Source organism: Leopardus geoffroyi, chromosome A1 (assembly GCF_018350155.1).
Source record: "Leopardus geoffroyi isolate Oge1 chromosome A1, O.geoffroyi_Oge1_pat1.0, whole genome shotgun sequence".
Lineage (NCBI taxonomy): Eukaryota > Metazoa > Chordata > Mammalia > Carnivora > Felidae > Leopardus > Leopardus geoffroyi.
Window position 1 is genome coordinate 208,530,598 of NC_059326.1, and position 25,655 is coordinate 208,556,252.

Genomic DNA, 25,655 nt, shown 5'->3' on the forward strand with positions numbered 1-25,655 from the left:
AAGATGTCCAAGAGTTTTAAATTCAAAGTTAGCTTTTCAGAAAACATGGTAAAGTTATACTGGTCAAGATAAATAGATTTTTTTTTTTTTTTTAAATTAAGAGTTGTTAGAATGGTATATAATTTTTAAATGTGTGTACATAAAAATTGGGGACCTCAGCCCTCAAATGTTAGAGACTGTTTTCAATGTTAAAATGCATTTTTGTTGGTGACAAAGTATAATTATTACATGTAGGTACATAACACCCATATATACCTTACACTTTTGTAGGTTTTAATATCTACAAAGTTCCCTCTCATATGTGATTTCAGTTGATCCTCCTGACCACCCACTGTAAGGCTGGAAGGTTTTCACCCATCTAATTGCAGATGAGGACTGGCAGTCAACGTCTGGGGGCTCCAAGTCACCTCCCTTTGTCCCACTTCTGATTGCAGCAGCAGCTGGGGGTGGAAAGTTTCATGTGAGCTCAGATTTGCCTTACAGACCAGGATCCAACCTCAATCACCTGCTGTGCTCATATCACACCTTCTTCTATCCTGAGATCCTTGTCCTTAATCTACATGCTGGCAGAGCCTAGAAATATGGCAAGTTATGCCCCTGAAGGAAACCCTCAATCAAGAGGAGAACAGAAGCCAGTGGGTAAATGGCTCCTGTCCTTTGAGAGGGATTCTGCATACTTCAAAGAGTGCTCGGTGGGATCAAACCTCCATAGAAGCCCCTGCTACCTCTAGAAGTGACTTCAGCGACATAGTTATACATCCTCCTTCCCTGTCTCACCCTTTCCACTTTCTCATTCCTGCTTCCAAATAAAATAAACCACTTGCACTCTAGCCCTTGTATCAGGCTATCCTGTGGGGGAGCCCAAACTACAAGAGGGACTGAAGTATCAGGGCTGGAAGTGATCAGCGCAGGGCCTCCTGGATGGCAGGTAGTGGAGGCAGGGCTCTCTTCCGGTTCTTCTGGTTCGAACCCCAGCGAATCACTTTCATCGTCCACTTTCAGTTGTGCATACAAGTTAAGCTGCAATGTCTACCTTTTGTCAATATGCCAGACTTAAAAAAAGTTTTAAAAATACATGTTTTAGCTCACAATTAAAAATAAATGGTAGCCATCATCTTTGCTGGTGGTTATACAGTCTGCTGGGCTAGCAGGAAAAAAAAAATTGCATTTCCTCAAATTTCAAAGTACTACATTCTGCTTTGGGTGTGCTAGACAGAAATGCATCACAAATGAATGAATGTGAATCAGAAATGTTAAGTTTCAGCCCAAGTTTTACAGATGAGCAAGCCAAAGTTCTAGGACTTTCAGTGTTTCATGTTTACTCTCAGAATGAGCATTAGAATCTCTTCTATTCCAGGCACACCCCAGCTTTGCCTACCAAATTTGTTCAACAGCAGGTTTGCCGATTATCCTCAATGATGAGCATCAGTCTGGAACTTTGCAGTGGGCGTCGTTTCCTTCCTCTAATTTTCTCAGGATCTCTCCTTCCCTCTTTCATTAATAGCACCACAATTTTCCTTTGAGGAGCCAACCCTTCCGAACTCTCTCCATCCGTGTACTTCAGGTGTGAATGACCCACCAGTTCCAGAGCTCAGAATATGACAAATGTTTGCCCAATTAGGGTAGCCTCCTCCCTGGCCACAGTGACTGGCTCAGAGAATGGAGAGGAACCCAACCCAGGCCAACTAAGGTGAACACTGAGACTCGAGTGGGTCCACTGAGAAATGACCACTCTTTTCCTGTGGGGAGCTACGCTAGTGGGTGGCAAGTCTTCAGTGCCTGGTGGCCGTCTTGCCACATCAGAAAAGCCTTCTTGAAAATGAAGCCAATACAGGGGAAAGCATAGCACAGAGATGGACGGAGACAAATGGCTGCTCTGGAACAGATCACATCTTCCCTGAATCTGGATTTTCCACCGGACTTTAGAGTCACAGGAGCCAACATAGAACTGCCTCGTCTTCTTCCAGGCTTCTGCCACTTGCAAGTCAAAAAGTCCTGCCTGAAACCAGCTCTGTCCTGAGGCATTAAAGGGACTCCGTGCAGAGTGCTTCTCTGAAGAAACAAGTATCTATTTTTCAATACCAAAGAATAGGCAAGGAAGTCAAGCCACAGAGCAGAGCTAATCAAATCTTGGCAGAATCATCTGTCCCAGCGTCAGAAAGCCTCAGGAATGAGGTGCTGAACTAGTCCCTTTATGAATCAGGAAGCAGCAGGCTTTAGACAAATCCCGCCTTTAATGTAGAGAATACTAACTATGCAGACGTTTCCATCAGCCAGGTGCTCAGTTCACACTCCAGCTGTTACTGGAGTCAGAGAAAGGACCTTAGATTAGGAATTCTTTTTGCTTGGTGTGTGTGTGTGGGGGGGGGGGGGGGGGGGGGGGGGGGGGGGGGGGGCGGGGAGCGCGTGCACATTGTTTTTGTTTGGTTTAGTTTTACTTATTTTTGCTTAAAACTACATAGCAGCATTGAGAATCCATGTTTTTATATCTGTAAGCTTTCGGAAGAATTTCTTGTCACTCTTGTACCCTCTGATAAAGCTGAATAACAAGAACTGGAGAGGCAGACGAGAGAAAAAAACTGAAACTGAACCAAGAAACCGGCGCCACAGCAAATCAGGATGTAAAGGAAACAATGACTTGTCGATGTTTCTCCCCCCTCCCTCAAGAAAAATCACCATCAGATATTTATTTCAGATGTAATGTTGCAAAGCCAGGGAGGCGGGTTTCAAGAGTGAAAATGCAGGCAGGCTTGTTGGCAAATGATGCCTTGGGAGTTTTCAGAGCTTAAGATAGTCCTGACTGTGAAGGGGAAATGAGGCGGAGGTACGGTGAGTGCAGATGGGTTTACCAGATGACCCAGCTCCAAAGAGGAGTGGGGACAGGTGCTGGCCCAAGGGCCAAGTAAAAATGCAGGTCTTCAAGCCTTTGTCATCTCTTAAAGACACAGACAGCAGAGACGGCTCTCCATGTAGCATCCTATCGCGCTTGGAATACCCAAGGTCAATACATATGGCTTTTAAATGTGACACACAAACTTACCTGATGAATTCCACAGAATAGTACTGAATTGGGGAGCTTCCTTCGCTCTTTCCAGGTTTCCAAGAGAGGGCTACCTCAGAATCAGAGACCACAGTGACATGTGGCTGCTGGGGTGCTGATGGAGGCAGGCAGGAATCTAGGTGGGACAGCAAACACCTAGAGTTGGCAGTGGTCTTTGCTGCTGGGGATGTTTAATATATAAAACTCTTGTGCTTCCCATTGCCTAAAGACCTCTGTTCAGAACAGCCTCAAAATCCAAACCAAACACAAAAAATAATCACAACCGGATTCACCATGTAAGGTTTGAGATACTAAAAGTTGGTCTTCCCTTCTTCCCCCAGCCCCCTGGCTGAAAATCCAACTAAATTACATCCGGACCCCTGGCCCCGGGACACACAATGGTGTGTACCCTTTAAAACCCTCAACCACACTCCCACCTCCTGGTAACCTCTCATCTCTGTTTGCAGGTTGGAATTGATACCTGCAAGGAAAATTGAATGCAGAGCATTGCTGTCACTTACATTCAGTTCTTCTGTGTGTGTGTGTGTGTGTGTTTTGTGTGTGTTTTGCCTTGACCATCAGAATGCATCCTAAAGGTAGGACATTTGGGAAATACCCTCATGGGTAAAGATGTAAGAGTCACCCATGATCCTATCACCCCAAGGTAACTGCTATTACTCTTCATATCTAGACTTTCACATCTCCCGGCCTTTGTTTACACTATTGCTTATGCCAGAAACATTTTTTCCTGTCTTCTCTTGCTAGCAGGATCTTATGTAGTTTTCAAAGTTCGGGCCCAAAATATGGATCTTTCTAAAACCCTCCCTGATCCCTGGAGTAGGGGAGGTGCTCCCTCCTGAGTGCTCCAGAGCCCTTTGCGCAGACCTCAGATGCTCTGGATCTACTCACCTATCATTTGCCTCTCCCTCCACAATGAGCTTGTGAGCAATGATGATTGAGTAACCTTTGTCCCCCATTGTCCAGCACAGTGCCACATCAATGAGCCTTTGTTGGGTTCCCTTTGCCTGTAAATCTCTTCTCCCATTGTCCTTCCTCCCCTTTCTGATTCCCACTTACTGGTCAGACCTTCACTTAGCAGTCACCTCCCCAGAGAATTCTTACCTCACCCCTACATGGGGTCTCCATTTGTATGTTCTTACAGCATTTACCACAATCTGTGACTACACGTTAACTAGGTAATGTCTTCACCCACCTCACTGAGTTCTGAGAGGGCAAAGGCTGTGCCTAGTTTTGTTCACCGCCAGAGCCCAGCATGGTGCCTGGCACACAGTAGGTCCTCATTGATACATACTGAAGGAAAGAATGAATGAATAGCACCCATCGCTTTCCTAATCTTGATGAATTGAACCCATTTTACCTTGGGGCAAAGTAGTAACGTGCCGAGGAGAGCTAAGCCGTCCTTTGCCAGTCTGGCTGTAAGCTGCTACACTCACTCGATATTCAGTGCCTGGTTTCAAGTCTCCGATCACTTCCTCCTGTCAATGACCAAACGGGAAATGTGTCAATGACCAGAAGTCCTAGTAGAGCAAACCAGACAATTTCCATGAGGGCTGCATCTCAAGGCCCCTGTGAAACTACAGGGGACAGAGACCCTTTTGCTATCTCTAGGGTTGGCCAAGTTTTAAAATTTGCAGAAAGGAAAACACCATCACATATTTCCCACAACTAGAGAATTACCCTTTACTGGAATCTATACACTGTTCTAGAACTAAGACTCATTCTCCCTATCAGATATGACTTTTAACATTTGAGTTCTTTGATCAGAGTACTGGGCTGCTAAAATCGAGGTAACAATCTTTTTGAGGGTCGGAACCCACCAGTTCTTTCTCTCCACTTGCACGACACAGATGTTCAGAGACTAGCCACAACAGCAAACTGACGTCTTGATTTGTACTAAAGTGGGGACTCCAAGTTCGGTTCTCAAATTTTATTTGATTTTATTTTAATTTTTTAACGTTTTGTTTATTTTTGAGACAGGGAGAGACAGAGCATGAATGGGGGAGGGTCAGAGAGAGGGAGACACAGAATCCGAAGCAGGCTCCAGGCTCTGAGCCATCAGCCCAGAGCCCGACGCGGGGCTCAAACTCACGGACCGCGAGATCGTGACCTGAGCCGAAGTCGGCCGCTTAACCGACTGAGCCACCCAGGTGCCCCTGGTTCTCAAATTTTAAAGGGTATCAGAATCTCTAAGAAGGCTTAAATCGTTGGGTCTGGCCCCCACCCCCACCCCCGCAGGGTTTCTGACTCAGGACCTCTGGGAAGGGGCCTGAAAATGTGCATTTCTAAGAAGTCTCCAAATGCTGCTGCAGGTCCAGGGACCCCACATTGATGAAGGGCGTATATGAACTTCACCTACACAAATGGCCCTGACCAGAAAGCCCCAGCTGAAGCACACTTACTCCACTTTAGGCTTTGGCAAAAGCAGTATGTCCCTGGGACTACAGTGCTGCGCAGTAAGTGGGAGTCTGGGTCTCACTGGTCCCAGCACACTGTAGGGGAAAGGACACCGGCTTTGGAATCAACGAGTCCTGGGCTTGAATCCTGATCCTGCCACTTATTCCTAGCCGTGGCCTTGATGTCACATCCCCTGAGCCTCGGCTTCTTCCTCTATAAAATGCAGATGATATATAACAATCCTGCAGAACTATACTACTTGGGATAATGTGTGTAAAGTGGCTGGTACCGAAGCCGTCCTCAAGAAACGGTGGTAACGGCTGCTGACTTGAGCGTGTGGGGCCCTTGCTCTTCTCTGCGTAGCTAGGCTCCAACACTTCTCTGAGACCCAAATCTTCCCCATTACTCCTGACCACCCGACCTGATCTTACCCTACCAACTGTTGTGCCACTAATCTAGTACTTTCCTCTACTACAAACCATGTGCTACTATTTCTCCTATGGGATTGTCAGCGACTTGAGAGCAGGGATCCTGCCTTGTGTTTCCTCGTAACCTCTTCTGCAGATGACCAAACCTTCTTCACTGTTGCTAAGGAGAATTCACCCACTGATCAAAAAAACTTTTAAAGCATTCAACAAATAGTTACCGAAGACATACTACAGTAGTTCTTAACTTTGAGCGCACATTAGAATCGCTAAAAATTACCAGTGCCTGGACTCCACTCCAGACTACCTACATCAGAGTCCATGGAAGGCTGGGCTCTGGTGGTCAGTTTAAAGCCCTCAGCTCAGGCTAATGGGCAGCCTGGTGTAGGAACCCCTGGTCCAGGGCTTGGCTCCTCCCCTGTGCTCTGAATGATATCCGTTGTCCACCTTCTGTAACTCCATCCCCTCTCTTACCTCCCTGGTCCTTCTCTATTTACTGTGTTCATCTCTCCCACCTTAAAAATGGTCAGCACGCATACACCCACCTCCTCTCTACAGGGGCAGTGGTTACCTCCACTTTCTCTCCTCCGATTCACTCCTCACCAGGCCTCTCTACACTATAAACCTATTGAGATGCTCTTACCAAAGTTACTACATAACTCTGTAGTAAATCCAATGGAAATGACTCTCCATACGTGACTTTTTGCACCTTTCAATACTGTTGCTTATCCTTGCATCTTAAATGTCTTGGTTCCCTTGGAAGCCTTCTTGGCTCCTTCTTGGTCTCCTTCTACTTCTCTCATTGCTCCTTCTCAATATTCTCCACCCACTCCCCACTCTCTGCTTGCCCCGTACGTGTTGGTCCTTCTCAGGGACTCACCCCTCACCATCTTGCCCTCTCACTCTGTAGTCTTGCTTGGGGCAGCTCATCTACTACGTCCTTAGCTTCTAGCACCACCTTCACTTGACATTTTCCAAATCTGCCTCTCAGTTCTGACCTGCCTCTTGATGTCCAGACATGGGTTTGTGACTGTCTCTAGGACATCTCTACCCAACACCAAGCCACTCAAGTTTGACATAACCAAAGCTCAACTAATCGTTCCTCCTCCTGCTACTGAAAACCAAATAAGAAACTGCCTCCCCTCTTGTGCTCTCTCGCCTCATTACCCAAACCACAAGTTCTTGACACTTGCCCCTTTGTGTTCACCCCCCCCCCCCCCTAACCACCATTCAGTCAGTTACCAACACAGGCACCAGGACTCTTTCACATCACTGGAATCTATTTCGATCTATCCTCATGGCCACTTAAGCGCAAGTCCTCATAATTTTGACAGTGGGTTCAATTCTCCCTGCCACCCACGCTGCCTCCATCACCAGCGTAGACTCCACCTGCTACAGTTATGTTCCTAAACGTCAAATCTGAGCATGTCACTTCCCATTTAAAAATCCCCTTAGAATAGCCTAGTGTGTCCCCCTGTTCATCCTTCCAGCATCATCTCATGCCTCTTCCCTTCCTTGCATTCTGTATTCCAGGCATACTTCAGAACTTGGCAGGGCGCAAATTTATGCCATTCAATTCCTTGCCTCTGGGCCTTTGAACCTGCTGCTCCCTCCACATGAAATGCCCTTCTCTCCATTCTTGCCTGGCTCACCCCTGCTCATTCTTCATGACTCAGTTCAGCTGAGACATTACCTCATTTCTCTGACCCCCAGCCTCCAGTCTGGTGAGGCCCCCCTCCTCTGTGCTTCCCTGGCGTCCTTGGTGTACCTCAATCTTAGCACCACTCACCTTAGATTGTAATTGTCTGTTTATTTGTCACCTCCTCCCCACCCACTTGAGGGAAGGAGCAAGTCCTTAGTCCTCTGGCAATCTAAAGCTTAGAATAGTTTTACCAGACAGGTAGCAAATACTCAAGCAATGCTTTTTTATGAATGAATAAATGAATGAAGGAAAAGTGAATGAATGAAAGAAATCAAATCAAGGCGTCCAATACAAGCAGATTACCTCATCAAGAACCAGCTTCTACTACTGAATCCTCCGGCCCAGTACCTCTGTCCCAGTCCCTGGAGTTAGCAACTCCAGCAACAAGGGTGACTTCCTCTTACCTACTTCCTTCCAGCCACCTCCACATGCCTTTCAGATCTGCTCCCTTCTTCCACTTCCTCTGAATCCTTACCTGGGCCATTTCTCCAGCCTCCCTAAAGGTTTCTGTCTCCAATCTTCCTCTCCCTTCCACTCTGGCCCCCGCCATCCTACATGCAGCTACACAAGGGGTCGTGGCTGAACATATGGACCTCACTCCAAAGCCCCCTTTCTGCCCTAATTCTCTGCATCTGTGCACCCTAGTTCCACGATCTGTCCCCTGGGTCCATGGCTAGTCAGAAATTAAGGGACTGGTGGTACCAAGTGGACATAAGGCTTCTCATTCTCTCATAGGCCATGACTAGGCTGTTCCTATGACAGTAAAAAATACACTTTCAAGCCAATACCCTCACAGCCTTTTGCTTTAGGATCCTTTTCTCCCATGAAGTCTATATGCTATATGATGTATGAGAGGAGTAGTGTGGTTATAGATTATTAAAGACATTAGCTATGAGCCAATACCAAATACAACTACAATTAGCATGTATTATTGTGTGTTTTCTCTGTTCCAGGAACACATAGCCTGATTTAAATCTTCCTTCAGTCATATGTGGGAGATAGCACTCTTATTTTCATTTATAAGGGAGAAAACAGAATCTCTGAAAAGTTAATGATTTGCTCAAGGACATGAATTTATTAAGTGACAAAGTGGGGATTTGAATTCCGCTTTGTTTGACTCCAAAGCCAAGTTCTAACTCGGTAATACATGTACAAAAAATATTAAATATATCTAAATTTTTTTAATGTTTATTTATTTTTGAGAGAAAGAGGAAGAGAGAGAGTGAGTGGGGGAAGGGCAGAGAGAGAGAGAGAGAGAGAGAGAGAGAGAGAGAGGAAAATACAGAATCCAAAGCAGGCTCCAGGCTCCAAGCTGTCAGCACAGAGCTCAATGCGGGACTCAAACTCACCAACTGTGAGATCATGACCTGAGCCGAAGTCAGATGCCCAACCGACTGAGCCACCCAGTTGCCCCTTAAATATATGTAAATCAATAAAAAATACTTAGCATAAACACTGAAGACTAGATTACTGCACAGAAGTTTATGTACCAAAAATTTTTAAGTTATCATTGAAAACCAAAAGACATTAGACTTGTAGAAGTTGCTTATGTAGCTTGAAAAACAATTAAACTGTTTTTTATATATGGAAGAGTAGTCCTACCTTTAGCCCGGGTATATTGATAGATAGATAGATAGATAGATAGATAGATAGATAGATAGATAGAAGGTGGCCCTCCCAGAAGCCAACTTTTTCCAGTCTTTTCCTGTGTCTTTCCTGTTTTGACTAGGTGGTTAGTTGGCAGGAGGGAGTGAGGGTCAAGGGCACTGAGTAGCTGGGGCCATGGAAAGAGGAGCTGGACTCAATGATTTAACCATCACTTCTTCCTCTGACATAAATCGTCCCAAATGAAACCTCTCACTATATTGTGACTAGTGATAACCCTTGGATTCTTCATGAAAATACCACAGAAATCCACAAATCTTTCTACTTCCATCCTTAAATGTCTTATAATGATTTGCATCAAATTAGATAAGATGCTGTATATGCACTTTCTGAATAGAAAAACAAAGTGTTTTGTTTTGTTGCCTTGTGGAAGTTTGAGAATAAGTCAAAATGCTTATCTCCCTTGGCTTTTATTTCTATACAAGACGGTGAAAGACAGTGAGGGAAATTGCCTTCTTGGAGTAGAGTCCAGAGTGAATTTAGCAGTCCTCACTGACCCCTTCCCACACCCTTTTTGGGGGGTGAGGAGGCAAGGCTGGATGCTTTGTTACAAAATAACCCTGCTTTGTGTTTGTCTAGCCCTTCTTGAAATGCAAAACCCCTTCCAAAAGCTACCTCCCTTGTCTTCTCAGCACCCCCAATGGTTGTCATGAGATCAGAGAATTCACATCTCTGGTAGAAAAAAACAAGGCTAGTTAGTTCACTGAGCCCAAGAAGAAAGCTCAATGACATATAGAACAACAATGGGTCTGGTTTCCCTCATACATACCATAATTTAATATGCTTCTAACTGCCCAACTCTCAAACATAGCATATCAAATTTTCAGGCTATTATTCTGTTTTTCAGATGTCCAGCTGCCTTACCCACATCTGCTTTACCAGTGCCATTCCTCTATTCACAGTCTGTGACAGGGATGACTGTTTCCTCATATCCATTTTCTCCTTTCTTATAATAGAACCCCTGTATATCAGTTGGCCCATCACCACTCAAGGATTACATTTCCCAGCATCTTTTGCATCTAGCTGTGGCCATGTGGCTAAAGTCTGTCCAATAGAATTTGAGTTAAAATAATGAGGGCAATTTCTGAGTTATCCCTTAATAGGAAGGGCTGTGTACCCTTTCCTCGTTTCCTCATCTAGTGGCTAGAATGTGGATGTTATCAGTGAGCCAATTTGGACCATGGGAAGGAGGGCCAAAGGGGTTGGCAGAACAATGAGATGGAAGGATTCTGGGTCTCTGATGGAGAGAAGCCACCAAAACTGGTTATATCCAGACAGGTTATATCCTGAAGGAAACATGAATGCACATCTTGTTAGAATCACTATTATCTTGGGATTTTGAACTGTTAGATTTTTATCCTAATTAATACCTGACCCAATGTACAAAAATAATCTGGATAGCTATGTACAAGGAGCCCCTGAAAAGATGGGACTATTCTTAACTGAATACTTCTTGCTTTGCGATGACAAAACCATGCTGAATGGCTCTGAACTTAAATCTCTGACCCTGATTTCAGATTCTATCTTTACCCCCTTCCATGCCATACTTTTCTCCTATGGCTGGAAACCCAGGTCATTTGTTTCCAGAAATGAAGCTCTATGTTTTCTCATTTACTGGTCCAGACAGGTAGCTACTATTCCATAAGGGAATCCAGTGAGCATTGCTGGAAGAAAGCACGAAGTGGGAGAGCACTGGACCGGGAGCCAGGAGACCCTGGTTCTGCTACCAAATAGCTTTGCAATCTTGGAGATGCCACTTAACCTCTCTGGGCCAAAGTTTTAACACTAAAATACTACGATTGCTCTAAAATGACCTTGTTGGTAGGTAGTAACCTTGGGTGCAGCTTCACAGTTGACTTTACAAGTCAAGGCTCAGCCTTGGTTGCCTTGGTAGAAGTTGAGAATATCTAGCATCATGACATGGGAGCACCAGGGAAATAGAAAAATGCTATCTTCCAAACATCCTTTTTCCAATGGCCCTGATGAAAGCTATGCAGGCCAGAGTGGAGGGAAAACTTGGGGGATTCTATTCCCTTAGAGGTCACAGAAAGCTAGAAAGTATCTTCCGGGGTTTCACAGAAAGGGCAGCATTGACTTTGGGACTGAACACATCTTCCTTGTATGGGTCTGTCCTGTGAACCGCAGGAAAGCAGCATCCCTGAAGCTTGTCCACTAAAATGCCCACACTTAGGCCCATTTGCCCCATAAGAACTAAGACACCCCCAGTTGGGAACCATTACTAGACCACCCCTTCATTTTACAGTCAAAGAGAGATTAGATCCAGAGGGGTTCAGTAACCTTGCCTAAGATTACCCTTGCTCTGGTGAAGGAAGGAGCTGGGACTCCATGCAAGTCTCATGATTCTTGCCTACGTCTTCTCTCTGCATCCTGGGATAAGACCCAAGTGCAATCACTATCGTGGATCAACCAGACCAGTGGCCTCCAAAGCAGGGTGATAGTGTATCTCCCTGGGTGAATAAGACAATGTCCTGGGATGACAGAAGAAAAGCACTTTCTATTTTTATTTCCCCCTTTAAATCCTGTGGAACTTTACAATGTACATAATTTATTAGTAGAGTAGCATGTGTATAATTTATAACCATACACACACACACACTCAAATATTTTTCAACCAATCGTATGCATGATCCGAAAGTGTGGAGCCTGCCAGTTTAAGCATTCATTTCCACTTCTAACCCTAAAAAGGACCAGATTGCCCTGGTTTATTTTACTACTTATCTTTCCAGGTTGGAACCTGCAAGTTGTTCTTCTAAGTGTCAAATGCTAACCAAATCAGAATCCTGCATGTAGGCAGATTATCAGAGGATACGATCAGTGGCCAAGCTGATCTTCTGTTTGGCATTAAATCCAGCAAGCCAAGCAGTTTTAGGTGACCTGGTCCTGACGTACTGGGAAGGTCTGGAATCACTAGAGGCAGCGAGGAAAGGAGAAGGGAAAAGATGGGTGAGGGGAAGCACCTCCACAGCGATGCTCACTAGTTTAAACACCTTCTCTCCTTTTCAGTCTTGCTCACCTAGTCTTGGAACAGAGCTTAAATTACTTCAACCTTTAAAAATGTTCCTCTTAACCTTACTCTGCCACGTGAGATGAAGCAACACATAGAATAAAAGCGACTTCTTTCTAAATGATCGAACATTCATCTAGTATGCTCTGTGGTCCCTGCTTACACTGGAGCTAAGCACTCTCCCTTGGGCCTTAATCAGTATGACCGAGATGCAGGAAAATCAACATTTTGATGAAAAGAGACCCCCTGAATCCTGGGTTGGGGCAAGGGTATAACCTTTCCAAAGCATACTTACAAAAATCACCTGACGATCGGATTGTCCCTGCAGAGGAAAAAAAAGAAACAAAACAACATGAAAGGAAAGTAAAACTTATAGGTCTAAAATGAAGCCCCTTCTACAGACAGCCAAGGGCAGCAAACACACATCTTCCCATCTGAACTCCCTTGACCGCTCACTCGGTTCTTGTTCCATGAGCGCTGTGGTACTGAGGGCTCTCCGCCCATGACCTTATTTGGCAATCACCGCATCCTTGTGCTACAGGCTGGTATGATACGGTACAGAGGTTCCCAAACTTTCCATGTTCACAGCACCTTTGCTGTCTCAGTAATATTTTTACAGCACCTCTCAGGCCAAAGAAATGGCTAAGTGTTCCACTTGTTCGGTAGTTACACCCAAACAACTTGGCATTAGTAGTTCACACAGATGTCACTCTTTCCCTTGAAAAGTTGAGACATTCCACAGTATCCCTGAGAGGTTGGTGCAGAGCCCTGGACACCCTGGCACACAGTTTGGGAACCACAGATACACTCCCTGTAATACAGTTATTATGTGGATCCCCGTTTTGTCCATGAGGGAACTGAGATCCAGTAAGGTTAGCTTGTTGTAATACAGCATCTGAATACAAGTCTCTGAACCCAGAATCACTCTGCTATTCCAGACCCCTCCCCTCTTTCTGACTCACTGCCTGCATGTCTAGGCATTATTTCTCTTCCCATTCTGTATATTCTGCACCTCCCCCCACCTCCCTACCTAAACACACAAGCACACGGGCATGTACACACACACAAACTTGTCCTCTTGGTTCAAACCATTCCCTTTGACTTCAGTGCACCTCCCTCTCGTCTGCCTTCCAGAAACTGCCCCTGCTTCAATTCTCCGCACCTACTTTGACCACTTGTTTTTATACTAAATCTTCCCTCTTCAAAACTTCAGTCTGACTATTAAGCATGTTGATCATATCTGGTCTTATGTTGCTCTCCAACTGTGTATCAGTAAGAATGTGATTTTCCCAGAGGACCGAAAGCTGCCGAGAAAAGGGGGTCTGTGTTGTCCTATGCTGGGTATACGGTAGCAGCTATGAAAGTTTGTTGAAATCAGCAAGGTATAATTTGATAGCACACTCTGATGCCTGGATGTAATTAACAAACAGATCATATTTAGCATAAAGGCAATGATCATCACGAATGATCATTAACACGTACCTGGCTTTACATTTTAACACCAAAGGCTTTTTTTTTTTTTTTTTTAAACACCAAAGGTTTTTATTTTTGAGAGAGAGAGAGAGAGAGAGAGAGAGAGAGAGAGAGAGAGACAGAGTGCAGGCGGGGGAGGGGCAGAGAGAGAGGGAGACAGAATCTGAAGCAGGCTCCAGGCTCTGAGCTGTCGGCAAAGAGCCTGATGCAGGGCTTGAACTCACAGACGGTGAGATCGTGACCTGAGCCGAAGTCAAGACACTTAACCGACTGAGCCACCCAGGCGTCCACCCACCAAAGGTGTTTACACACACCATTGTATTTGGAACTCACAACAATTATAGCCCTTTTGTGGGAGAAAGGAAAGGGTTAGTCAGATGAGGCGACTCCGGCCAAAGTTACTCAACCTGTAAGTGCCAGAAGGATGTCTGGAAGCCCAGGGTGCCTATTTCCCTCCTGGCTCTCTGCTTCTTGTATGCACTGCAGTGACCTCCCCAGAGATGCCAGTGTCCAGTCCAGCTCCATGTGATGGGTCAGGGTCTGGATTCCAGAGGCACCGTCCAGACTCCCAGACACCTGTCACCAGCGCTGTACCCTTGCTGCCTGGACTGTGGTGTAGGCAGAGCAGTGAGCCACACTCCCCTGCAAGATAGAAGGCTGGTGGCTGGGGACATTGCTGGCTCCTTGGTGGGGTCCAGATGCTTGTTGAAAGTTCCAGTGCTGCCGAGGTAAGACAGAACCTCTACTGGTGGCTTCCGACGTGGGCTAAGCCAATCTCCCCTTTTAAAATAAAACCATAGCAGTTGGGATGGAGGGCTTCTGGGGCAAATGAGGAAAGCTGAAGCAAAAGTCTGAGACTAAAAGCCTACCGTGCAAAGGACAAGCAAGCTGCAAATGTGCATCTCTTCTTTTTGAAGAGCTTTGGTAAAAAAACAGCCAACAGCCAGAGCAGGACTCTGAAGTCAGCCTGCCCTGGGTTTACCGTTGACTCTGTTACTCACTAATGTTATGATTTCAGGGAAATTATTTCACCTGTCTGAGTCTCAGTGTCCTTGTCAGTAAAATGAGGTCATAGATAGTTGTGAATATGAAATGGAAAAATGAATATAAAGCATGAGGAATAGTGCCTGGCAGGTAACAGAGGCCCAATGAGTGACGGCCACTTCTTCCCGGCGACAAATAGGTTTTCCACACACCAGCCTCGCAAACACTTTACTAAGTAGGACTTACAAACAACCCCAGCACCACGGCCCCCATTACAGCAATCTTCTGGGCACTGGTGCTAACTGCTTGCAGAGCAATTCAAAAGGCTCTAGCCTGTAGGATAATTGTAGTAGAATGGGGAAGGAGGCAGAGAGAGTGGAGGAAAGAAAACAGAACATGCCTAAGGCAGAAAAATTCACCCAGAGAGACCTTGACAGCAGAGAGAAAAGAAATAGATGGAGAGCCAACAATTGGTTAGTGGAAGGACGGGGTGCCTGCCGAGCTTGACAAGAAAAATAAACAACTTGGACCGTTGGAATATACATTTCAAATTACATCATTTTCTTCTGCATTGTGTCTCCAGGCTGCGGGGGAAGATACAAATGTGTCATATTTATTTATAAAGCTTTACTGGGATTTTTTTAAAAAATGGAATCGAACTTTATGAAGACAAAAAGGGGGGAAACAGCTGTAAGGTGGCTGTTTTCTCACATGACGAATGGGATGGGTTGAGTCCAGGATGGAAGTGTTTATGCCAGAACCTTCTTCATACCGCTGCCTTTCTGGAGATATAGATGCGTGTGGCAAGGGAATGTACATGAAAGACATTTGTAAATTCCAGGGGACTATACAAACGGTTATTATTATTACATATACAGCATGCGCGCACACACACACACACACACACACGATTAGAAATCCTTCTGGATATCGCTGAAATGCCAACCGCAGCTGTGTCTTTGTGGGAGCTGCCATGATGGAGATACTCACAAGGGCAGGGATGTCCTGGCTGAGTGGCACACTATGGGACCGCTCCTGCAGGGATTTATCGACGCCGACCTCGGAGTAGAAGACCTGGAAAAGACACAGACGTCCAGGGTGAGAGTAGGGCCAGCACTCCTCTACCAGATCAAGGTTCTGGGGTTCTAACTCCACATACAACAGCAGTGGGTTCTGAGGGGCACCGCCTCTCCTCACAGACACCTGTTCTGAGGCAACAAACATCAGCTTGACCTGGCCGGGCTTGCAAACTCAGAAGCCAGAAGGGAGACACGTATTAGTGAAATGGGATAGAGAGGGCTGGACCCAGCTCCTACTATTTTTCCCCAAACCACGACTTTCTCAGGCAATCTTCCATCTTCCCACTTTGGATACAACATGACTTCAGAAACACATCTCTCTGCTTTAAGAAGCCGATGGGATGAGGACCTGTGTGTGTGTGTGTGTGTGTGTGTGTGTGTGTGTGTGTGTGAGTGAGAAAGGGAGGCAGTAGGGAGATGCAGGTCCTGGCGTTATTGGGGGAGCTTCCGTTTGACCTCAAGTGGGCAGCCCAGCTCCAGGGGGCTTGGAGCCCCATAGGAATGTGGTCCCCAGTGTGGCCAGCTCTCTGGATGTCCCCAGAGATTTCAGAACTCTAAACATTTATCTGAAATCTCCTCCTAAAAGTTGACTCGTTTTTAAAAATCCTGTTCAAACAAAACATTTTAGTGAACGGAAATCAGTCAAACCTGTAACCTCTGGCAGGTAGAAACGCATTCTCTGTTCCCTCCCCCACTTTGCCTGTCCATCCCTTTGCTTTAAGTTAGATTTTACAGTATTTTGTATTTATTGACAACATTCCACAGTGACTCCCTATTACTTCCCATGCTTCTGCTATTTAGCCTCTGAACTTGACTGTGGGCAATTGGACAGCAAGAACCACATCTTCTACTTAGTTTATATTTTCCCATCCCTGAGCAGAGTGAGGACTCCAAAGATCCTAACTGCCTTTCAGGCACTTATAAACACCCTTAAAAGGGAAACATTTCCTCTGGTTTCATGTAAGGAGACTGGGGGAGTTATTAATATGGGAGGGTTGATATAAGGAGACCATATATAGACAGAGCAAGGGTGGGAACAGCACAGTTACCCCAACCACACCCACTACAGAAATTCCTGTGCCCAGGTACTCACGGTATACCCAATGATGGGGCTCCCAGGATGCCTTGGCATTTTCCACTGGATGCTGAAATCTGTGCAGTTCAGGGGGTACAGCATGATATCGAGAGGAGGTCCAACCTTGCCTGCCCCAAAGCAAAAGAGATTATGTTAGAGGGTCCACGCATCCCACCTTGAGTGTACTTACAGATGGAGAGCATACTTCAAGATGATGCCACAGGACAGAAATGCAGACATCTCTCTGGTATGCCACACCTCTATCAGCTGACTTCACCAGAATTCTGCTATTCCCCTCCCAAACTGGCAATGGTAGGGAAATCAGCCCAGCTATTTCTCTCAGTCTCTTCTGTAACTTTTTTGTTTTAATTTTTTTATGTTTTTTTATTTTTGAGAGAGACAGACAAGAGTGTGAGCAGGGGTGGGCAGAGACAGAGGGAGACACAATCTGAAGCAGGCTCCAGGCTTTGAGCTGTCAGCCCAGAGCCTGACTCGGGGCTCGAGCTTGTGAACCGCAAGATTGTGACCTGAGTCAAAGTCGGGTGCTTCCCTTCTGTAACTTCTAATACCCCAGGGACCAGTAAAGGGAGAGTCAGGGTAGCACAGACCAAACACTTCCAGCTTGACTCTAGGAGCTTGGAATGTATTAAAGGAAGATGGTGATTTTATTTAGTAGCATATATATATATATATATATATATATATATATATATAATGTATGTTATATAGCTATGTCTGTTTATATATATTCTTATTACAGAACATTTCAAAAATATGGTTAAGTGTAAAACAGGGTTAGGAAATTTCAAATGTTTTACTGTATCCTTACCTTAGATTTTATGATTACAAATAACGCATTTTATATTTATAAATATATAAGATGTGGATTGCCAAAATTGAGAAAATACAAAAAAGTTACATTTAGAAATGAGTCCTGTTGAGGTGCCTGAGTGGTTCAGTCAGTTAAGCGTCTGAGTCTTGGTTTCAGCTCAGGTCACGATTGCGCGGTTTGTGAGTGGGAGCCCCCCATTGGGCTCCACGCTGGCAGTGCAGAGCCTGTTTGGGATTCTGTCCCTCTCCTCTCTCTGCCCCTCCCCTGCTTGTGTGCTCTGTCTCTCTCTCTCTCTCAAAATAAAGAAATAAACTAAGGGGCTCCTGGGTGGCTCAGTCAGTTGAGCGTCCAACTTCAGCTCAGGTCATGATCACACGGTCTGTGAGTTCGAGCCCCACGTTGGGCTCTGTGCTGACAGCTCAGAGCCTGAAGCCTGCTTTGGATTCTGTGTTTCCCTCTCTCTCTGCCCCTCCCCAACTCGTGCTCTGTCTCTCTCATTCTCAAAAATTAATGAATGTTAAAAAAATATTAAAAAAGAAAAACAAACTTTAAAAAATTCTCTAAAAATAGAAATGAGTCCTGTCAACATTTGAATACAGTACCTCCTTTGGTTATATAACATTTTTTTTGTGTATATATATATGTACATATAAATTTATATATGTATATATAATTTTTATTTTTCTTTGTGTTCATTATACATAATAAGTATATATACAGTCATAATTTTAAATCTTATTTTCACTTTGTATATATAGTATGTGTGTATATATGTGTGTATGTGTGTGTATATATATATATGTATATACATATATATATATACACACATACATATATATACATATATATAAACTGAAAGTATAGTTGTTCCCCCCTTATGAGTGCAGGATACTTTCCAAGACCCCCAGTGGATGCCCAAAACCACAGATAGTACCAAAACCTATATATACTAAGTTTTTTCCTATAAATATATACTTGTGACAGTTTACTTTAATAATTAGGCACAGTAAGAGGTCAGCAATAACTAATAATAAAATAGCACAATTATAATAGTATACTGTAGTATAAGTTATGTGAGGTCTCACTCTCAAAAGATCTTGTTGTGCTGTACTCACCCTTCTTGTGATGATGTGAGATGATAAAATACCTACATGATGAGATACAGTGAGGTGAATGATGTGGGGACTGTGACATAGTGTTAGGCTGCTATTAACCTTTTGATGACATGTCAGAAGGAGGATCATCTGCTTCCAGACTGTGGTTGATGGTGGGTAACTGAAACCAACAACACTGAAATGGCAGATAGGTGGGGGACTACTGTAATGCATATGCCACAATTTCCACTGTTTCTCATTCCACTATTGTTAGACATTTAATTTATTTCCAGTATTTTGCTATTTTAAATAAAGCTCAATGAGGGCAGGAAATGGGTATGTCCAGTTCAGAGCACAGAGACCAATAAATGGGAGAGCTTGAGTGCATGAATGTTCTTCAATTTGATTTCCCACTTGCTAATATGTCCTGATGATCCTTCTTTTTAACAACTGTGTATAATTCTCCAGCATAACAGTTAGGATATTTTGTCTGCAATTAAGAGAGATCTAATGTGTATATTTATTAGACTGCTGCTGGGGCCTCCCACCAATGTATTTAATAACATAGTGGCTCAAGTGATAGAGGCTCAGTGCCATCACTTGGCAAGAACTACAAGTCCAGGAGGCAGCTGCCACCCCTCCCTGCCCATAGACACCTACCACTGCCACCAATGCTATCACTCAGGGATTTGGTCTTCGACTACTCTCTAGCTCTGCCTTGGTTCAAGATCTAAAGTCCCATCCAACTGGCCAGACTTATGTAATGTGACACCTTCTTGGCTCAACCAAGGGGTCAGAAAGGAAAGATCAGGTTTTTTTCTGGTTTCCCAACTGTGAAAAGATGAAGGGAGTCTTAGGAATAGTTCTATCAATCCCATCCATAGTACAGAAGGCTGCTTAGAGGAGAATCAGACCCCAGGAAAAGAGCAGTGGGAGGTGGGAAGGCCTAATACTCTGCTACTCAGAGCATGCATGTACATTAACTGTTACTCTGTTGATTGACATTTAGGTTGTTTACAAAATTTCACTGTTAAAAATAATGCTGAGAAGAACATTTGTGTATGTACCTTTTTGCTCACATGTCCAAATATTTCTAGATGGATACCTATTAAAGATTATGGGTACATCTATCCTAAAACAGTGAAATGCACATTCTTTTCAAGTGCATCTCCAGAATAGATTACACGTTAGGTCACAAAACAAGTCTCAACAAATTCAAAAAGATTGTAGTCATACCATGCATCTTTTCCCACCACAACTCTATGGCAATAGAGATCAACCAAAAGAAAAAAAGAAAAGAAAAGAAAAGAAAAGAAAAGAAAAGAAAAGAAAAGAAAAGAAAAGAAATCAATCACAAGAAAAAAATCTGAAAGACCACAAATACATGGAGGTTAAATAATATGCTTCTAAACAATGAATGGGTCAACTGAGAAATCAAAGAGGAAATAAAAAATACATGGAGACAAATGAGAATGAAAACACAATAGTCCAAAATCTTTCAGATGCAGCAAAAGCACTTCTAAGAGGGAAGCTTAAAGCAATACAAGCCTACCTCAAAAAGCAAGAAAAATCTCAAATAAACAACATAACCTTACACCTAAAGGAGCTAGAAAAAGAACAAACAAAACTCAAAACCAGTATAAGGAAGGAAATAATAAAGATGAGAACAGAAATAAATGAAATAAAAACTAAAAACTAAACACACACACACACACACACACACACACACACACACAATAACCAGTAAAATGGATCAATGAAACCAGAAGCTGGTTCTTTGTAAAGATCAACAAAACTGATAAAACATTAGCCAGACCCATCAGAGAAAAGAAAGAGAGAGAGATAGATAAGACTCAAATAAACAAAATCACAAATTAATTAAAGAGGAGAAACTGACACCACAGAAATGCAAAGGATTATAAGAGAATATTATAAAAAATTATATGCCAACAAATTGCCAACCGAGAAGAAATGGATAAATTTCTAGAAACATATAACCTCCCAAAACGAAATCAGGAAGAAATACAAAATTTGAACAGATGTATTACCAGCATTGACATTGAATCAGTAATCAAAAAATGCCCAAAAACAAAAGTCCAGGACCAGACAGCTTTCACAGGTGAATTTTGCCAAATATTTAAAGAGTTAATAATGTATTTTTCTCAACTATTCCAAAAAAATAGGAGAGGAAAGAAAGATTCCAAATTCATTCTACGAAGTCTGCATTACCTTGTTCTCAAAACCAGATAAAGACACTACCAAAAAACAAAAAAGAGAGAACTATAGACATAAAAATCTTCCACAAAATATTAGTGAACCAAATCCAATAGTACATTTAAAAAAATCATTCACTACGATCAAGAGGCATTTATTCCTGAGATGCAAGGGTAGTTCAATAGTCACAAATCAATCAACATAATACATCACATCAAAAAGAGAAAGGGTAAAAACAATGTGATCATTCAATAGTCACAGAAAAAGCATTTAACAAAGTACAACATCTGTTCATGACAAAAACCCTCAATAAAGTGGGTTTAGAGTAATATACCTCAACATAATAAAGCCCATATATGAAAAACTCATTGCAAACATCATACTCTGGTGAAAACCTGAAAGCTTTCCCCCAAAGATCAGGAACAAGACAAGGATGTTCACTATTACTACTTGTATTCAACATAGTACTGGAAGTCCTAACCACAGCAATCAGACAAGAAAAAGAAAAGGCATCCAAATTGGTTAGAAAGAAGTAAAACTTCCACTATTTATAGATGACCTGATACTATACATAGGAAACCCTAAACACTCCACCAAAAAGCTACTAGAACTGATAACTGAATTCATAAGGTCACAGGATACAAAATCATTATACAGAATTCTATTACATTTCTATACACTAACAATGAAATAGCAGAAAGAGAAATTAAGAAAACAATCCCATTTACAATTGCACCAGAAATAACAAAATATATAGGAATAAACTTAACCAAGGAGGTGAAAGACCTGTACTCTAAAAACTATAAAACACTGATGAAGGAAATTGAAGATGACACAAATAGAAAGATATTTCATGCTCATGGATTGGAAGAACATTGTTAAAATGTCTGTACTACCCAAAGCAACTTACAAATTTAATACAATCTCTATCAAAATACCAAAGCATGTTTCACAGAACAAGCACAAATAATCCTAAACTTTGTATGGACCCCCAAAGACCCTGAATAGTCAAAGTAATCTTGAAAAAGAAGAACAAACTGGAGGTATCACAATCCCAGATTTCAAGATATGCTATGAAGCTGTAGTTATCAAGACAGTACGATATTGGCACAAAACTAAATAAACAGATCAATAGAACACACTAGAGAGCCCAGAAATAAACCCATGATTATATAGTCAATTAGTCTTCAACAAAGGAGGCAAGAATATGCAATGGGAAAAAGACAGTCTCTTCAACAAATGACATTGGTAAACTGGACAGCCCCATGCAAAAGAATGAAAGTGGACCACTTTCTTACACCACACACAAAAATAAAATCAAAAAGGATTAAGGACCTAAGTGTGAGAACTGAAACCATAAAAATCCTAAGAAAAGAGCACAGACAGTAATTTCTCTGACATTGGCTATAGCAACGTTTTTCTAGATATGTGTCCTGGGGCAAGGATAACAAAAGCAAAAATAAACTATTGGGACTACATCAAAATAAAAAGCTTCTGCACCGCAAAGGAAACTATCAATATAACTAAAAAGCAACCTATGCAATTGGGAGAAGATATTGCAAATGACATCTGATAAAGGGTTAGTATCCAAAATACATGCAGAACAATGAGAAAGAATGAAATCTGGCCTTTTGTAGCAACATGGATGGAACTGGAGAGTGTTATGCTAAGTGAAATAAGTCATACACAGAAGGACAGATTCCATATGTTTTCTCTCCTATGCAGATCCTGAGAAACTTAACAGAAGACCATGGGGGAGGGAAAGGGGAAAAAAATGGTTAGAGAGGGAGGGAGCCAAAACATAAGAGACTCCTAAAAACTGGGAACAAACTGAGGGTTGATAGGGGGTGGGAGGGCACGGTGGGTGGGTGATGGGTATTGAGGAGGGCACCTGTTGGGATGAGCACTGGGTGTTGTATGGAAACCAATTTGACAATAAATTTCATAATAAAAAATAAAAATTAAAAAAAAAATTTTTAAAAAAACAAAATACATGAAGAATTTATATAACACAAATAATCCAAATTAAAAATGGGCAGAAGACATGAACAGACATTTTTCCAAAGAAGACATACATATAGCCGACACATGAAAAAATGCTCAACCTCACTCATCATCAGGGAAATGCAAATCAAACTCAATGAAATATCACCTTACACCTGTCGGAAGGACTAAAATAAAAAACACAAGAAACAACTGGTTAAGAAATTAACCAGTTTAGAAGCAAGGAAGAAGATACACCCTTATGTTTATTGCAGAATTATTTACAGTAGCCAAATTATTTATTTTATTTTTATTTTTTCAATATATGAAATTTATTGTCAAATTGGTTTCCATACAACACCCAGTGCTTATCCCAAAAGGTGCCCTCCTCAATACCCATCACCCACCCTCCCCTCCCTCCCACCCCCATCAACCCTCAGTTTGTTCTGTTTTTAAGAGTCTCTTATGCTTTTACAGTAGCCAAATTATTGAAGCAACCAAGTTTCCATTGATAGATGAATGGATAAAGAAGATGTGACACACACACACACACACACAGGAAAATTACTCATCCATAAAAATAATGAAATCTTGCCAACTGCCATAACATGAAGCTAGAGAGTATAATGCTAAGTGAAATAAGTCCGTCAGAGAAAGACAAATACCATATGATTTCACTCAAATGTGGAATTCAAGAAACAAAATAAATGAACAAAGAAAAATAAGAGACAAAAAATAGAATCTTAACTATAAAGAACAAACTGTTGGTTGCCTGGGAGGAGGTGGGTGGGGGGATGAGTGAATAGGTGAAGGGGATGAAGAATCTACTAGTCCTGATGAGCACTGAGTCATGTACGGAAGTGTTGAAACACTATACAACTGAAATGTTTGAAATTATGGGTATATGCATTTTAAGTTTTAATGGACTGACTTACTGCTCTCCACAAAGGATTAAAGACATTTGATTTTTTTCATTTGGGCAAATTCTTAAAGCAGAATTCTTGTATCTAGGACAGAATTTTTCAATATCCACACCATTGACCTTATGGGCTAGAGGTGTTTTGTGGGAACTCTCCTGTGCACTGTAGGATGTTGAGTAGCATCACTGGTCTCAGCTCACTAGATGCCCCAAACATAGCTGGAAAAACCAAAAATAATCTCCAGACATTGCTAAATGTCTCCTGGGAGCAAAATTGCTTCCAGTTGAGAACTACCGATCTTAGAGAATGGATTATTGATTTAGCTATTTATTTATTTATGATGTTTATTTATTTTTGAGAGAGAGCACAAGCAGGGGAGAAGAAGAAGAAGAAGAAGAAGAAGAAGAAGAAGAAGAAGAAGAAGAAGAAGAAGAAGAAAGAGAGAGAGAGAGAGAGAGAGAGAGAGAGAGAGAGAGAATCCAAAGCAGGCTCCAGGCTCTGAGCTGTCAGCACAGAGCCCAACACGGGGCTCGAACTCACGAACCGTGAGATCATGACCTGAGCTGAAGTCGGATGCCTAACCAACTGAGTCACTCAGGTGCCCCAAGAATGGATATTTTAAAGACTTTTTATAAATATTACCCAACTAACATCTGAAAAATTAACCAGTTTAGAAGCTTATGGAGGTGTATGAGGATGCCCAGTAGAAGTAACACACCTTCACCAGATCTGAGTATTACTTAAAAGTCTTTGCTAATTTCATAAGAAAAGAATTGAATATTTTAATATCTTCTTTGGCTATTTTTCTTCATCTATTCATGTGTTTTGTACATTTTTTCAATTGGGTTGTTAATTTTTTTCTTATTGATGTAAAAAGAACTCTTACTAGGTTAAACATCCTAATCATTCACCTGTATTTTCTCTGCGTATTTTTATTTTGGGGTCTAGCTGTGTAATTAACCATTACTGGCCAGCTTTCCTGCCGAGTTAAGAGGTTTATGCTAACAAAATCTCAAAGGAGACTGGCAAGTGGGGGGAAACAGAGTAGAAATGACTTATCAGACCCTCACCGAACCATAGAATAACCAGTAAGCACACCTTCATCCTAAGTTCTAGGAATAGAACTTTCTCCATTTACTTTGGGGAAAACGACAACTGATCAAGGCGGGCTGCTTGGGTCAATAAGCAGGACACCAGTTCTCATGTCTTTTGTATATCTGCCATTGTTCACAGAAACAGAAAACATTCTGAGTATTTGAAGCACAAGCATGGTTACAAAATTGGTGACAAGGCCAGTGGAATGGAATTTAGGACCCTCCGTTCACTGTATTTTATAGATAGATAAATACATAGATGAGAGAGAGAGAGAGAGAGAGAGAGAGAGACAGACAGACAGACAGACAGACTAGCTATAGTGGTGACCCAAAACTAAGAAGCCTCTGCCTTCACATTCAGTCCTGTCAATAGACTACAAGCTGCCTTCACACACCCGCTGATGTGGGGGTGAGCTTTGGAAGGATGAGTTCTCATGTTTTGATGGCCTCGCTTAGCAGGAGAAACAGCAGGAGGAAAAGTGGCCTTCACCCCACTCCTGTCTTCCATTTGTCCCAAGAATGCATCCCATTGGCGGAACCTAATTTACATCCAGAATACTGCCTGCAAGGGAGTCTGGAAAATGTCGTTTTAATTTTTCCAGCCTGTGCGTTACAGTAACGGCACCTAGAAGGAG

The 25,655-nt window shown here is 42.7% G+C and overlaps 1 protein-coding gene across 2 annotated transcripts in view; it reads right to left on the reverse strand.

The window, feature by feature from the left end:
• The window catches only part of EGFLAM (EGF like, fibronectin type III and laminin G domains), a 179,526-nt gene that overhangs the window by 101,040 nt on the left and 52,831 nt on the right, over positions 1-25,655 (reverse strand). For both annotated transcript variants that reach the window (XM_045439805.1, XM_045439803.1), the window contains exons 2-6: positions 16,902-17,011; positions 15,720-15,803; positions 12,568-12,594; positions 4,419-4,536; positions 3,041-3,176 (exon numbers count right to left, since the gene is read on the reverse strand). In XM_045439805.1, the coding sequence (XP_045295761.1) occupies positions 3,041-3,176; positions 4,419-4,536; positions 12,568-12,594; positions 15,720-15,803; positions 16,902-17,011 (475 nt within the window). The remainder of the gene's footprint in view (positions 1-3,040; positions 3,177-4,418; positions 4,537-12,567; positions 12,595-15,719; positions 15,804-16,901; positions 17,012-25,655) is intronic.